Source organism: Scatophagus argus, chromosome 7 (genome assembly GCF_020382885.2).
Source record: "Scatophagus argus isolate fScaArg1 chromosome 7, fScaArg1.pri, whole genome shotgun sequence".
Taxonomy (NCBI): domain Eukaryota; kingdom Metazoa; phylum Chordata; class Actinopteri; family Scatophagidae; genus Scatophagus; species Scatophagus argus.
Genome location: NC_058499.1, coordinates 3,569,889 through 3,587,014, shown reverse-complemented (window position 1 = coordinate 3,587,014; position 17,126 = coordinate 3,569,889). Strand labels below are relative to the sequence as shown.

The 17,126-nt window shown below is 43.0% G+C and overlaps 1 protein-coding gene across 2 annotated transcripts in view; it reads right to left on the bottom strand.

Moving 5' to 3' along the window:
- Positions 1-2,523: 2,523 nt before the first annotated feature.
- The window catches only part of LOC124062593 (copine-8-like), a 57,746-nt gene continuing 43,143 nt past the window's right edge, over positions 2,524-17,126 (bottom strand). Inside the window, exons 17-22 of one of the 2 annotated variants that reach the window (XM_046395492.1) lie at positions 14,034-14,161; positions 11,937-12,039; positions 10,582-10,639; positions 9,811-9,884; positions 8,926-9,123; positions 2,524-3,701 (exon numbers count right to left, since the gene is read on the bottom strand). In XM_046395492.1, coding sequence (XP_046251448.1) covers positions 3,678-3,701; positions 8,926-9,123; positions 9,811-9,884; positions 10,582-10,639; positions 11,937-12,039; positions 14,034-14,161 — 585 coding nt within the window. In that variant the 3' untranslated portion in view covers positions 2,524-3,677. Of the gene's footprint in view, positions 3,702-7,782; positions 8,460-8,925; positions 9,124-9,810; positions 9,885-10,581; positions 10,640-11,936; positions 12,040-14,033; positions 14,162-17,126 lie in introns of those variants that run through there. The other variant, XM_046395491.1, reaches the window with a different exon arrangement.

The following is a 17,126-nucleotide window of genomic DNA, read 5'->3' as shown; positions in this document are numbered from 1 at the left end:
TCCGCTTTATTGCTTTACAATGTCTGTACTCAATGCAGGTGGTCCCTGTAGTGAGAAACGCCTCGACACGATTCCACCTAAGAGGTGTGTATTAAAGAAAAGTACAATTTTTTGTGTGTCAGATGAGATGAAGGGGTCTGATGAAGCTGTGTGGAAAGAATTAATCGATCTGTTTTAGGAAGAGCTTTCAAACTTACATTTCGCTCCGCAGGAAACTTTAAAAACTGTCAAATCAGCTCAGAAAAGTTCAAAACAGACAAAGAAAAACAAAACGTGTAGACGACAATTAACGATGGCTGAACTTCAGTTTTCTGGCCCTAAGCTACCTGGGACACACCTGCTTTCCTTGTTCAAAATGTCTGAGTGAAGAAATGCTTCAGGCCGTCCAGTCTTCAAACTGCACGTCCTGTTTTGTTGTCTTCTTGCTTTCATGTGTTTTAGGAAGCCATTTTATCATCTTGGCCAGGGACTACAGATGAAAATAAAAAGAATAAGTGGCTAACTCTGGCAGATGTTACCACGTGTTTTATAACAAACAAACAAACAAAAATTTAAAAAACTGGCACCACGGGGGGGAGAATGATGTGATTTTGCACCCTCATGCTTCAATTACTGTGCTGCCTTGTTACCTGATGTACAAAAGTCAGAAGCCAGATTAGAGTGTTGGAAAAAAAATTTTCACACATCACCTAGTTTTGGCTTCATTGTACTGGCTGCCAATATGTTTTAGAAATCATAATCACATAAAAGGCCTGATGCCTGAGTGTCCGACTCCTGAGTCCCTACAAGCCTTCAAAGACTTCACACGTGCCAGTTTGTACCGACTGGATCATCAGTTTGTTTAGCTCGACCCGATGTGGCAGGTTGTCTTCATTTGTGGTGAGATGGCCTTTCATGTCGTTAATGTAAAATCATTTTTAAGAAAGGTGCTCTGCAGACAAAGTCACAGCACACGAAACTTCAGCCTCCCTACGAGCAGACGTCCACTGTCTGCAGCGTCTTCTCTGGTACTGATTTTGTGATATAACATTAACCTCCCGTGTGTGTGTGTGTGTGTGTGTGTGTGTGTGTGTGTGTGTGTGTGTGTGCCAATTAAAGTTTCTGAATATAGATTCAAGTGGGAGGCGAGCATAATAACATAATAACACAAGACGAAGTTAAAAGTCATATGCATATAAACATGCAGAGCAGATCGCAGTGAGTGCTCATTAAAATCTTGGACAGGACTGGAACGAGGAAGAGAGAAAAGTCTGGCTGTAATTAGCACACTGTCACTCGCTACAAAGCAGCCCACGTTGTGAGCGTGTCAGATCACTTCCCAGCAACATCAGCCGATTGTTTTGTTGCTATTCTGAAAGCGATTAACATCTGTGCCACATAATAAAGCAGAAATGCCTCAAATCCAGTACAGAAACACTGGACTGTGCATTTATAAACAGGATGCTACTACACTCACACACACTCACACACACACACACACACTGACCATCGCCTCTATCGCAGCTCTAATTGGGAGGTCAGATAAGCGCACCAAGAAATAAATAAAATCTTAACTTAAACTGATTATAAATTCGAAGGTCTGATCCGCTTCACCATGAAGCAGATGGCGCCACGATGTTCTTTTATTTCTGTTCCACAAAAGCCATGTACTTGCTTATTTTCTGACTCCCTTGAAGCTCCACAAGATGCTAAATAATGAAGAAGAGCTTCCATAAAATGTGATCTTAGGGAGAATGTCAGTGTCATATAATGTAAAAAGTAAAAGGGCTTTGAGGAATCCTTCGACCGTAAACTCACGATGGCTCAGTGCGAGTGGGAAACGTCTCAGTGCAGCACATGACTGCACTTCTAACAGCACCTGAGTGCTGTTTGCAGGTGAAAACTTCATAAATCCAAACCCCCTTCAAAACCCCATGGATAAACCACACAATCTGTGGGAGTCTAAATATAGGCCCGTTTTTATTAGTTCCTGAAACACTTTTCACCAACTTTTCACCAAGAGTCAAGAAACAACTAAAACCAAAGCCTGTTTAACTAAGATAATTAAATAACGTTTCACCTAGCAGAGTTATTTGCATGGCCGAATGTTTTAAAGCAGCCTAAATGCACAGGATAGTGAAGCGCACTACTGAGCTGAGACTGAGATGAACGAAAATATAAAGAACTGCAATTCAGCACACAGTTTGTGAAGACGTGTTCATCAACAGACCTGAGAGCTGTTACTGCGAGTTACTGCGAGTTACTGCGAGTTACTGCGAGTTACTGCAGTAAACAGGCTTTACCACACGAAACAAATCACCATCGCATTGAGAGCAAACCGAAAACTTTTGCTCGACTGAATATCAGCCTTCAGCTGTGTTAGTTCCTGTCCTAAAAAGTTCATATTTCAGTGAGAAAGACTTCGACTTTAGCTTTTGTCAATAAAGTTGGCTCGCACAGGCTCCAGGTAAGAACCCCGCTGGGAGCAAAAAGCCACGTGATTTGTCGGCTATCACATCCGGACTGCTAACATGGACAAACAAGCGGTTTGTAGCTGGCGTCTGGTATTCAAGTCCTGGAGTGGCTTTATCATCAGTCCAAATCGTTACGTTTTCAATATGAATGACTGATGATGGTCAGGTGACATTTCTCAACTGTACAAGGTGACAAAGATCACCTGAACGCACCACCAGACGATATTACAGCTTGGACCTGAGTGCCACAGACAGTGAAATAAGGAGGTATTTAGAGACAAATTAACACATTGTCTATTTTGGTCTTTCAGTGGCTTTAACTGATGGTGAGTAACAAATAGTTCCATCCTTTTTGACTGGCGCTACAGATTTTAAAATACAGAGGCTGCAAAAGACGCACTCGCTTCCTCATCAAATAGCTGCTTTTATCAGCCACATTTGAAGGAGTCTTTGCGATAGAACAGCCTGTCAGCCCACTTTAACGTTTTAGTTCTTGAGATCCACACTTGAAAGGTGTAATGGTGTGAAGTACGTCTATTCCAGCGCACTGGCTCCGTCTGAGCAGATCTCATTGGCATCATCGATCGGGACGGGTGCCCATCAGCACCGAGGAAAAACGTCTTTGTGTTTTACGATAGCTCCCCAACAGATGAGCATGTTGAAGGCCTCGTGTCCTTATTGGTCGTGTGGGCCCAAAATAGATTTATTTTTATAGTGCAGCGCCATCCTGAGCAGCCAGACAACAACAACAACAACAACAACAAAACGTTTGACATGAATATTTATTTAAAGACTTCAATTCTTACAGAAATAGTCATTTTAAATCAGCCTTTAGTGTCTTCCATGTTTCCTATTAGAACAGTAAAACCTGTGCTATCTTACAATATCACTAATCATACAAACCGATTTTAGGTAAATATCATGTATTAATGGACAAATCATTTTTCATTGGTCTAATAGTGTAATCACGAGCATCATGCAGAAGCCATGGGTCACTGTTATGAGATCCAAAATGAGGGCTGATGAAAAATAATAGTTAAATTAAAACATTTCGGAGAAGATGAATTTGTTTCAGTTGATGATGAAATTCAGATCTGTAGAAACTTTACACATGGCTGTTCGAGGCTGAACAACCGAATGACCCTTTCCATTTGGAGAGGGCGAGACGGCCCAGTTATTCTCCATTCGGGTCATTCTCCCTCTCGTGCACATCACTTGAACCTCTCAGAGAACAAAGCTGAGGTGAGTCTGATGAAAAGAAGAGAAGAAAAAACGAACCCGAGAACAAGAATCGGTCTTCAGAAAGAAACATCTGAAGGCATTGCACAATTCCAAGATTGATCAGTGAGATTTTTAAGGCAAAAACGTAGTCTGAAACACTATTTAAAAAAAAAAATCACACATGCAAACTTAATGCATGCTATAGAAAACATCGAACTAAAACAGGATATTCATCACGAGCATTCAACTGAACCACTTTGTTAATATCATAAGGTACAGTAAACAACTCTCATGTTGTATGTGTGAAGATTACGTGGGCGTTCATGTGGCCTGGCATGCTGACATGGTAACGCCTTGGCAAAGTGACATGGATGCAGCTATGAGCGGCGGAGGCAGAGAGGTGTAAGCCGACTTCATTAAAGCTTGTGTGTCCACCAGCAGCGCAGGCTTGTCTGTAGTCTCCTACACAATAAATGCTTTTGATTGTCACTCCTACACCGACGCAGCCTCAGAGGAGCAGGGATTTCACACGTTGCAGCCGCACGTGACGAACACGTCCGTATGTTAACCATGCAAAACCGCGTTCGCTTCGTCTTCCCGAGGGCAAAGCCACGCATGCCAAAGAAGGGATCTACTACATGCTGTCACATCTAAACTGTGCGTCACAGAACAACACTGTGGCCATGCAGTTGTGTGAATTAGCTTTTATGATGTATCGTTTGGTAAACTGCTCCCCCTAACAAGCAGATTGTCCAATCATCGCTTATCAGTCGCAATGAGGGGCATCACGCTTTGGATTTCTGCACATGTTGAAGCAACGCGCTGCTGGCTCTAGTAAGAATGATATTTGCAAAAAAAAAAGTGACAACTGAACTGGTAACGGTACCCTCAAAGCTATACTGGTACTGATAGAGTACTTCATTTGATATCTTGGCACCCCAAGCTGCCAACTTGACACACAACCATCACTTCAAGTTAATGGTTGTGATTACTGGCTGAGAGCAAAACCATACAATTAGTAATTTTGTTTTAAGATCTGGGCACAAGAAGATTTCTGTTTGAGAAGAAGCCAGCTGGAAACTTTAAATGGTGAGCCAGAAACTGTCTTTTTAAGGCAGCTTAAGACAACTAACGTTAGCGTGATCAATTAACTGTATGTAATGATATCTGCTATAGACAGCTGGAGCTGTTATCGCGCTCCAGGCCCAGAAACACGCTAACCCTAACAGATTAGCATGCAAGAGATGTGATTGATTCTACACACGTGTTTCCGGTGCCTGCAACAATTGCTCTTTACACGAACTTTTATTCAGCTTATCGAGTTTTCCCTAAGCTAACAATGCGGTTTTTGTGCTTCAACCTAACCAAGCTGCAAAGCTTAGCAGTATGCAGGTGCAGCAGTGAACGCACTCTCAGCACCTCACGTTTGACAGTCGTACCAACATCAACTAAGAGGGTCGAGGTTTAGCTTTTAGTGGTCCAGTCTGTTTCAGTGGTGACTCACAGGTCGTCTGCCCTATGAGTGTTTTTGGTGGATACTGATCCAGATGTCCAGGTTTTTGGTGGATACTGTTCCAAACGTCTGGGAGTCAGATTTATAAATGATCTCTAAACATTTTCAGATGGAAATTTTTGAGTATTTCCACTACTTCCTCATGAAACACTGCACTTGGTGCCAAAAAAATCTGCCTAACGTTGAAATATGTGGACAGAAAAACGGCTTTTAAGGCGCTGAAAACCAGATAAATATCAAGTCTGAAACCACTCTTTCTCTGAGAAAACAAGCAAGAAACCCTTCACGTTCACTCACGCCTTGTTATGTAAGTGTCATGCATGCTTCATATACAAATACATGTACTGGATATACAGTTTATATGAGAGTGTGGGTGTGAGATGAAGTTGACATCGTGTCGTGATAAATAAATGAAAGGCCCTGCCTTGTGTCACACAGTCCCGGCGGTTCGCTGCAAGTCAGCTCTCCAGAAAACATACATACAGTATATACACAATATACATACATATACATATTAAAAACGGTTACTGCCTGATCGGGTCTGATCTGGTCCAGCCCGGTACTGTTCCAGTGCAATGCCAGACGTGAGACCAGTGCTACATTGTGCAATTTGACATCCCCGCCGTCGTACGGGGTCTCAGCGATGAAACAACGATACAGAAGAGTACAAAATCAACCAGACCGCCTGTCCCCACGCCGAGGGACCCTATTCAGTCAAACTGAATAACCAGCTTTGTTCGAACGAGTCTCAGCCAACAATGAGACGCTACACTTCACAATGTGTCCAATTTGGCAGGAAACTGCTACGGAGAGTATGTGATCGGCAGGTCTACTTCTAAACATCTTGCACACATGAAATACACATTTTTATGTAACCATTCGCTTATAAAAAAATACAGGCCTGTCGTTCATGATTTAAATATGAATAACTTATGTATAAACATGAATAAGGCCTGTTAGTCATGATTTAAATATGATTACAGGCCTTGGTATAAAATGTAATACTTTTATCAACAGTAAAGAAGCAGCATGAAACATACAGTTAATTGACTGATACACAAAAAAGGCAAAATTTTGTACAGTGTATAAATATCTAAGAAAATGTTTTACAAGCAGTTTATAAGTAGACGTTCATCAGCCAAGAAGTATGTGATGATTCTGATGAGTAAGCTTAGAAAAATGTTGTAAACCTTCTCTTGTGTGGATTCCTTGACTGAATAGGGCCCTAAAAAGTACTGATAGGATCTACAGCTTCTACACAGACAGAAAGTAAAACGCAGAAACGCAGTTCTTCACACGTTTACATGAGTTAAAAGGGGCCTCTGGATACGGTGGCTGTGGCCTTTCTGAGTTTGTGCTTTAGTCACACTGTAAGGTTTTCCTCTACACATTACTGGGCAAAGCAGCAGGGTTGCATTTGAGTTTCACCCCGAAACTTGGCCCCGAAAAAGTGACAGTGCAATCACCTGTTCAGGGTTTGAGCAATTCCCCATTTTTAAAGGAATAAACTTCAAAAAACTACGCAGCGAATATTAAAGTACTCACCACCTAGAGGCTCTGGCACGTCTGTAGCTTTCCCTTTTGATTCACAACAGCTACAATAGTATTCCAAGAGAAGAAAAAAACAGATATTTGAAATGTTTGGACTACAGATTAGCAGCTAATCGCGCTAACAACAAACAGAGGCTGTATGTAGCCATATTTTGGTGGAAATAGTGCTTGGATCGGCCAAGCCATGAAACTGGGTTGCTATAACCCCACAATCAGACTGCATTTCCATTTTGTTTTCACTGTATCATTCAATTTTACACTCAAAAACTGCAGTTAAATCAGATTTGACTGACAGTGCTGGCAAGATAACAAACGAAATCAAACTTCTCTCATCACAATTTGACTCAAATGTTGCTAAACAAAACAAAGCAAAATACAGAAACCTCTCAGGTGAAAGAACCCAATCAATTCAAATTTAAAATTAATTTTGTGACTTCTCGTGGGATCTCACAGGCTGACTGAGGAAAGGTTTTCAGAGCCTTTTGTCAAACATTCATCAAAGGAATCTGCTGAAAGTTGATTTACAACAGTCTCACGCGTGTTTGATGCAAATTAGATCACTTTTCAGTCTTTCTGTCTTTGTGTTGCCACAGTAAAATTACATCCCGTTTTAAATTCTAGCCTGACGGGCTCAGTTGTTCTTCCATTCTGAAGCTGCCGTTTGAACTGCCGATCCAATGTGGAAACAGGGAGAACTGGAATCGGACTGTTGTGAATCTCAGGTGAGAGCAGCACTACAGAGCGCTCAGAGCCACCTTTCAAGCCTTTAGGAAGTGAGTGTTTGATACAGACATCTTTTTGTCTGACTGTTCCTTTAATTCCTCATGATTAGCTACACGCTTATGAACCTCACTGATCATCACTGATGGATCCATACGTGGCAGCTGCATTTTGGTCTGTTGGGTAACTGCTTTCATAGCGTGTTGCTAACACAAAGGTGTGAGTCACCTGATCTGATAGCTATCAGAGTGCTATAATTCTCAACCTACAGTTTGGCTAAGGTTTGATGAATACTTATTGAGAAAGGTAAAACTGTGAACTCTACAGACTTCACTGACACGCCAACACGCTGTTTTTTAAACAACTTTTTGTTTTTTTTTTGGCAATACTGAACAAAGTGAGAGGTAGAGAGACAAAACAGAACAACGCTTCTGAATGTTATTCCATGAAAATAAAGAAATGTAACACACAGTCAGGTTCGGTAGTGAGATGTGTGTTTTTGACTTCTGGGCTTGAAGATCCACATTTCCAGAAGCCACGGTGGACACGGCGCCTGTGAACATTTTCTGACAAAAGAGTAAGGCTGGTTCAAGTCCCTGCTGCATTTGACCAGACTCGCAGGGAGCACAGCTTCCTTTCGAGTCAAGGCAGGTGGACGGAGCAGAAGGTAGAGGAGCGTGGGAAGGTTTCAGGGAGGTGATGGGTTTGCTCTTAATGGAACATGGCAGTGGTGGTAGCGGCGGCGAGGCGGTGGTGGGGGGGTTTGTGTGGGAGGGACAAAGCCCTGAGTGCAAGACAACAGTGCATGCTTCTTTTAAACTAGCACATGCTCCATTTATTTATTTATTTATGTTTTAAAAACCAAAACAAAAACACACTCCATAATGAAGAATGTGACGCCAGGGCCTGAATGTTTTTGTACAAAGTCACAACCTCCAGTTTGTGCAGCCGAAAAATAGGAAATCTGAAAGGTTTTCACATTGATCGGTATAAATTTCCTCCTGAAAAATCAGAAAACTCCACTGTAGTCCTCAATTTTGTAAACACTGATATATTGAGAAACATGATTTTGTGAAAGACAGAGGAAGTGGAAATGAACAGTGTTTTGAAAAAGGGGCCTCCCCAGTTTGGACCCTTTCAGTCCGAGAGCTGCAAGTGATCAGTTTCTGTCCTGTGCGCTCTTGCCGGTGCATGTGGGCGACCTCGGACCCCCACCACAACAAAAGTCCCCCGAGGGAGAAGTTCCTTCTTCTTAAAAGCGGAAGCATCCCACCTGGGGTTACCTGCATCACGCCCGCGGCCAAACGTTCTCGAAAGTGCGACATGAGAGAGCAGGCGAGTTTCGCGACTGCTCTGAAGCTTCCAGTGGAGAGTAGGAAGAAGAAGAAGCAGAGAGAGGAGAGCAGAGACCAGTAGAGTCGGCTGGCCGGCGGCGGAGCCAGGCCTCGGCCTTTAGATTCGGCTTACCCGTCTGGTGAGGAGGGGGTGGATGGCTGGCGGTGGACACGGGGTGTAAGGAGGTGGCAAGGGGCCTGGTTTGATGCCACGGGTCCTCATGTAGGACAGGAACTGGTCTGGGATTTCGGCGAGCACCTCCTTGGCCAGGCGAGCCATGCTGAGGATGTGGTTTCCCCGCCGGTCGATGTAGTCTCTGAAAGGAACGAACTGTGGAGAAGAGAGGAGAGGAGAGGAAACAAGAGAACCAGTGAAAAGGAAGTAAGGAGAGGAAAGGAGATGGAAGAAAAAGAGAGAGAAAACAATTAGAACAGAGGAAATGGGAGAGAAAAGAAATGACAAGATAGGAAACAAGAGAGGAAATGGAGATGAAAGGAAAGAAACAAGGACAGGAGAGGAAATGGGAAGAGGACAGGAGGGTAAAACAAGGAGAGGAAGCAAGGGATGAAAGAGGAAAGGATAAAAGTATAACATAGGAGAGTACACAAAAAGAAGAAAGAAGATGAAGCAAGCAGAAAAAAGGACAGGAGAGAAAACAAGGAAACAGGAGGGGAGGAAATAAAGAGAGGAGTGGAGTGGAAAGGAGTCAAGGGATAAGGTAAGGAAAGGAGAATAGATGAGATGAGAGAAAACAAGGAGGGAAGGAGAAAGAAAGTGAGAGGAGATGTTTGTTAAAATATCAGGTAAGAGAAAGCGAAAGAGAAGCAGACAATGAAAAGGACACAGAGGAGGAGGTGAACACAGCTGAGAGGAGTGAGACAGAAAAATGGCAGACTGAGAACAAGAGCACAGCAGAGGGTCAAGCGCCGTGACCTTTTCCCATTAATCATAAATCCCACATTTCTCTGGACATTCTGCTGAGCGAACAGTCTGGCAGCCAGTCAGCCATGTCCGTACCTGAACGATGTCCCTCTCGGCGTATCGTCCTTGGGATGAGATCCTCTCCTCGTCCCCGTCCAACTCGATCATTTCTGAGGAGGGGAACACATCAGTCATGCCCCGTCAGGAGGCTGCAGCCGGCATGTCAAAGCTACGCCGAGCAGACACGGCACGCAGGTTGTGTGTTTTGATCTGCTGAAGCCATTAGCGTGCCAATGGGTTACATTTCCTCGGATTGCTGGGAATGCCAAACGCCGCATGAGTACACAGAATTTGCGTTACTGAGCGTGAAGCCATCAGCCTGGAAGTTGCACACAACTGCGCACGTGTGTGTGTGTGTGTGTGTGTGTGTGTGGTGGGGGGGCATGCTGTAGTATGTGTGAGCGTAGCCAACGATGTGCACCACGGGGACATCATGCAACCCTGCACACCGACTCCATAAGCGTGAAAACCGCTGAACCCTGTGGACTTTGCGGGCTAATTGCTCATCGTGAGTGAGGACTGTTCTGCTCGACTGTAAACATGACAACACGGGCGAGAGGTGAGGATTGTGGCCGTCGTCCGTTGAAAAAAAAAAAGGAACCACCTCTGGTCTGACAATTGAGAATTTTCACATCCACTTAACCTCAGATTCAGCGAAGGAGGAGGGGGAGGGACGAAGCACGAGGAAGAGCTGAACCATGCGGGAGGCGAGATAGGAAGAAGAATGAAGGCGAAGGATTACTGCATGCAAATAAAAAGATGCACACACACACACACACGCACACACGTGGTCTTCACCCTGCTTACCGTCGAACTCGGCTGGTCCAACCCCAACTATTATAATTGACATGGGCAGAGAGGCGGCCTGTAAAGGGTGGAGGGAGACAAAACAGACACATCAAAGGCGGGGAAGAAGCAACGCTCGTTCTATTCACCATTTTGCTATCTTAAACGCCACAGGCTGTCACCGAAATACCCCCGCGAATTACTAACTGTAAGCTAACAGTCCATAGAATGGAAGCTCAATAGCAAATCTTAATGCCATTGTTGAGACAGACGGGCTTCATCCAATCCCATCTGCCCTCTGCTGCCGGTTTCATAAAGCCTCTCTTTTGGCCGCTTCCAGAGTTTTTCTAATTTCACGCATCTACAACTTTGTCTAAATCTCCGAAAGCTTGACAGCTTAAAAATGAGTCCATTTACATGTCCCTGATCTGCTGCCCTGCATCGCAATATTGTTTATTAAATCTTACCCGAGTGGGACAGCGAAGTACAGTTAGAGTGATGAATGATGAATGAAGGTTTTTCAGGGTTTCATAACTTCCTGTGGTTATTAGGGGGACGACCAAATTGCTTGCGATATGAGGGCATGGATCCTCCACGGGTTAGTAAATAATTACTCTCAAATCTAACTTCACAATAAGATTACATCACATGGGGACATGCGAAAAGGGGGGCGGGGGGGAGTGTTTGATGCAGAGCAGCGAGCACCGACGGCTCAGGCTTCAATATATGAAAAATCGTTACACACAGCAAAACTGATTAGCAGGCAGCGTTTTCAGAGCTGAACCTGGCATCACTGGGACCGCAGAGGGAGGTGACTTGCTGACACAACCCTCATTAGTGAAGACGAGTGAAGGAGACGGAAGGACAGCTGAACCGCTTTTCATATTCTGCCTTTCATATTGTTTGTTGGTTTATTAGCACCTCCCTCAGCGGCTTAATCATAGCTGAACCTCCTGGGCTCCTCACATGTTTTGCAGTAAATTAGCTGGATGACTACGGGCAGTGCTGGACCACTGCTGTCCACGACACCGGCGGTATGTTTAGTTGTTAAGATGTTTTTGAAGTCGTCTCTCTTAAAGCAGCTATGAGGAACTTTAATTTCTTGTTGATTACGGTGGCCCCTGTGGATAAAAGCGATATTAGCACCAACGCCTCCACTTGTAAACACGAGCGTGCTGTGAGCTTTAGTTTTGGAGGCTGGTGAGAGAAAGGCCCAACGTACTTTAATTCTGCCATTTTTCATTTTAAGCTGTTGGGAGGATACAAACAGATTTGATTTTGATGTTGCTGAAAATCTGACAGGCATTGACGACTTAGAATCTGTTTGAACAATAAAACCCACAACACAAAGACTGAGTTTAAATCTGATACTGTACGTTGACTATGGACTCCTTTGTCTGCGCCATGTCTGTGATCACGCCGTCGGAGATGATGAGCAGGATGAAGTACTGCGAGCCGTCTGTCACTGCGGACGCATACCTGGAGAGAGATGGGAGGAGGTCAAAGTCAAATGAGCAAGAATAAAAGAGGGGTTAAATTGTGATAATGAGATTTTTAAATGACTTTTCTCAGCTCAAGGAAAGCTTTACAAATATAAGACCTCCCAATATCAAAAATTCAAAACAAAAAGAGTCCCAATCGACCTTATCTGGTCAATACAACAAGTTGCCTCTAGACAAGGTGGGTGGATCAAATTCTGACACTGGCACAAGGAGCTGTGGCTCCCAAAAACGTATTTACTCAACTCACTTAACTCTACCTGGCTGAACTCACTTGCTGCTGCAATTAACTGATTACATAATATGCAATATTAGGCTACTACCCCTCAGTGAGCCCTAAAAACAGTCTGATCACAAATGATCCAATTACAGTGCCAGCATCAGTGCTAACAATGTGGGTCATGTCAAATGTAAAACTAGTATTTTTATAATCCTTGACTGTATTTCCTTTCTATTATGCCAAAGCATCTGTCACATGTCTGTGTATGTAATACTTCAAGACTGTCTTGTCACATGTGGTTTTATCTGACCAGGATGTCCCTTGACATACATTATGTTGCTACTAAACAAGAGTATTGCCTTAAACTTGCTTTGTTTGTGACTGTCTGTTGGATCCATATTCTTTGTACATGTAGACAATTAGTTTATTTTGTACACATGATATGTATTAGATGTCCGCCTGTCTGGGAAGAAGGTTCCCTCCTCTGTTGCACCTCCTGAACTTTCTTCTTCATCTTTTCCCCATTTAAGGTTCTTTTCCTGACCCGAATCGAGGGTCTGAAGTCAGAGGGCGTGGAATACTATGCAGCCCTCAAGTTAATATCATACACATAATATGCAGAAGCACAAGAAATCTGATGAAGCACATACTGATGTAGTGTGCATCCATTACATGTGTTTCAAAAAGGAAAACAATCAGTGTCCATTGTAGGGTTTGTAATACTGATGCACCTTGGAGTCAGATCTGCTCTTTAGCTCTAAACTGAAGGCCTGTGGCTGTTTATCCTGTTATATAAACCAGGACAGAATGCTTGAAGTGATGTCACAGGACAATATTTTGAGAGTGTACATCAAACCACCCTCTCACGCACAAACAGTCAGACTATTTGACATGACTTGATGTCACCCATGTCTTCCTGGGTTTTAGTCAGACGCTCCGCAGTAGTGAGCGCTGAACAATGCAGCTATTCTCAGGCCGAGTGGGCGGACGGCTCTCGCGTAGAGAGAGAAAGAGAGCTGGGATTAGAAACCTGATGATGAAAGGTGGGAAAAGTGCTTGTTACAGTCCGTTTTGAGAATCCTGAGAAAAGATGGTGGAGATCAGAAAATACCGTACTACAAAACAGCGCATTACTTTCTTATCAACGGTTACTCGTGCTGCTGACAATTTATGGCAGAATCTACCAGGAGTGTATATTATTTGTTTTAAATATTTAAAAGACAGGAAGAGCAGCATTTTGCATCTGCAGTTTGTTGCTCCAATAAAAATTTAACTGCACTTGAGGGCCCATATGTCTCACGTAATTCAGGTTTAGCTCTTTTTAAGACTGCGGTGCATATTTCCTGCATGTGTCTTTGGGGATTCATTTACTGTGTGTTTGTGAAACGGTGGGAGGTGTGACATTCACAGCACTGTTTCTAGTGCGCATGGGCATTTTCAGGTTTGGTTTGTTTTTTATATTTCCCTGATGCCTTCTCCTGCTGCACCTGAAGGCAACCCGTCAGTCATTGTGCAGACTAGCTCCGGACACACATACACAGCTGGAAACACGCTAAAGCTAACTGACCTTATTGGAATTTCTTCTGCGGAACAGAAATTTCTTGGTGGCATCGCACTCCGTGACATTTGCATGTGTGTGTGTGTGTGTGTGTGTGTGTGTGTGCGCGTGCGTGCGTGCGTGCGTGCGTGCGTGCGTGCGTGCGTGCATCCGCCTACATGTTCCACATCCCTGGCTGTGATTATAGTGGACCTACCTGGCCACATGGTTAATAACAGGGGAGAAGTGGGTGGGTCCGTAGAGGCGCACGGATTTGAGACTCTGGTAATAGGCCTCCATCACCCCCTCAATACCGCTGCAGTATGGGTTCTGTGGATTACCATTCTGCACAAAAACAGAAGGACAAAACTGTTCATACGTTGCTTAAATGCATATGCAATGTTGCAGAATTACTGCTAAATCATCGAGTGAACAACTCAAAACTGCAACCGTTGACACAAGAGAAGGTTCAGACTGTCAAGCTGTAAAGATTAGAAGACCTTGGGTTCTATAGATTGAAATATGCTTGTGGGAAACTTGGTTTTGATGAGATTTGTGAAGAAGACAAGGGGAGCTGTAAACTCATTTCTTTATGACCTTGTGTTTAATCAGTCCAGTGGGAACAAGATGACACTGCGCTGCATTTAATTTGATGTCAATCCTTCAGTCTTTATCACCTCACTTGTCGCCGTTGTACCTTGTTTCCACTGTATATGTCAAGTGTACATCCATCTGTAAATTTGAACATATTTACTGACCTCATAATGTACATATCAATTGTATATACCGTCTGTGAAAAATATCCATAGCAATAACTTTACACTGTAAATATAGACAACATAGATGTGATATCTCTGCACTTGTACTTGTTATATGTGTAATGACAATAAAGTTGAATCTAATCTAATCTAATCCGAGCTAGAGACACATGCAGGCTGTTTTCCTTCCCCTCATTCCTGTGTATTACAGATAAAAGACAATGGCCTGATTCTGTTGTCTATGGGTTTGTTAAGATATTAAGATTACATATTAGTTAGATGCTGTTGGTCCCCCACTCACTTGTCCTGCTTTAGGTGTTCACTGCACCGTCAAGTACCAGTTAATATTCATACAGTGTGCCACAGTCATCGATTTAAAGTCAACAAGATAATATTTTGAAAAATGTGTTAAATATATTCAAGGTCAATTACAGTAACTTGCTTACACTACGCTTACTGTGGTACACCTGAGACAGGCGCACATTTAAACACTTCATCATCAAAGCTGAAATGAAGGTGAACACAGTGTGCTTTGAAATATTCAGGGACAGCTAAAAGCTTAAAGGTATAATAAGAACAGCGACGAGAAAACAAATATAACATATTGATAGATTTTATATCCGTTTATGGAAAAAAGGCTGGGATTTATGCTCAAAAAAAGCAAGTTCTGGCTGCGAATCGCAGGCTAACGGGATTACATGCATCCTCAGAGACATCAAAAATGGCCCCCGCTTGGGCCAAAACATCAATAATACTCCAATATTATCAAAAATGATGAGTCCTGTAAGAGACACCAGAGAGTTGCAATATCGTAAGGATGTTAAATTCAATTGTACATTAAACATATTACACATGTTTTAGGGGAATGTCGACATTTTAATTCTTCTGTTGCAGCATGTCAGTAAAGAACATCCTGGAGGAAGACGCTTCACATTTTTAACTGTGTTTTAGGAACAGACACCAGGAGAAGCACTTTGTCCATTTTGGTGACATACAGTTTGTGTGGTGATAATTTGTCTTGAAATGTCTAAGATGATGTCCACCTCTTTGTCTAAGAGAAAGACTTTCCACTGGCTGCCGAAAATGTCGAGCCAAAGCTGCTGTTAGTGTTTTTGTATCTCTGCAGCCCCCACATCCTTTGAAAATTATTAAAATTGATGTCTGGTTGACTGGGTTTCAGATATCCAAAAGAGATTCACAGGCACAAGAAGCAAAGAAGCAAACAATATATTATTAAAGCTACCCATATGTTTTGAGCTTTCTAATTATCTCAGTATGAAACCATCTTGACTAACTCCGCTCGGTTGCCCATGAGAACGAACAGCGCACATGAGACTCCTTTGCTTTTTAAATGGAGCTTGCATAATGACATCGGATTCAGTGGTGGCTTTCTTCCACTGCAGCTCCACAGCTGCAGCCTTTCTCCTTAAGAGCTGACTAAGTTAAATCCTTAATGGTTAGATTAATGCATATGTGCCTTGTCTCGAGGTTTGGCGCCTCTGGGGAAGCTGTTACCCAAAGTTGAGCAGCTGTAATGGCTGTAAACGCCTCTGGAGCAACATCTGGAAGTGACAGTAGACCAGGAAGAGGATTATGGGTGGCTGAGGAGTGGACAGGAAGTTTAGAGAGCATCTAGAGTGCTTGACACTGGCAGACTGTCAAGCACATGGGTGGGTGGGCGGATGGATGGATGGATGGATTGATGGATGGATAGCACAGGGTGTTAATGCATGGTTGGATGCTGAATGTGTTGAATAGAGCACCAGGTTATCCATCCCTGTGTATCTGCATCATTTCCATATGTCAGAGCTATCGAATGATTGTTACACTTTGGTATTACTTCCATAAAGCATTGACTCTATCTTTGTCACTTACAGTAGAGTGTCAGTATATAATGTAGAACAAAACAAAGTCTGGCTTGTTTACAGGCACTCATTTGGCTTCCAGCACCACAGGCTGGTTGGCTGAATTTGCTCATGTTTTTGGACAGCAGCGTTCACCACCCACCAATACACTGTTGCCTGTAACTGATCATCTGTGTATGAAAGTGCCTGGTTGAATGCATGATATTTTTTCACATAGTTCTAGAATAATTTTGATCGTATCTTGTTTTTGGGAAACATACAAGTTGACTTTGCTTTTGCTTTACTTTAAAAGATTTCTTTGTGCCAGTTTGAGAAGAAGCCATTTGTCCTCATACTGCCAGTCCTAATCTTACTGTTGTTCCAAATCTGCACCACATTTTACATGAGAAATATTTATTTCCTAAGATGCTGCCTCTCATTTAACTTAAGACAATAAATATCTTAATAATTATTAGATGAACTGCCATTATCTTTTAAACAGACATTCAGAGAATAAATCCAAATATCTGTGGTGATCCCCTGACATTTCCTTCAGTACCAGCTGAAGGTCGCAGTTTTCACTTATTCATTAGCAAATAATTCCACATCTGTTAGACGGATTGGCACAGATGTTGGCACAGACATTCATAGATGGTCATAAGTTTTTATCTCTCGCCATCATCAAGCTGAAATATGAATTCATCCAAT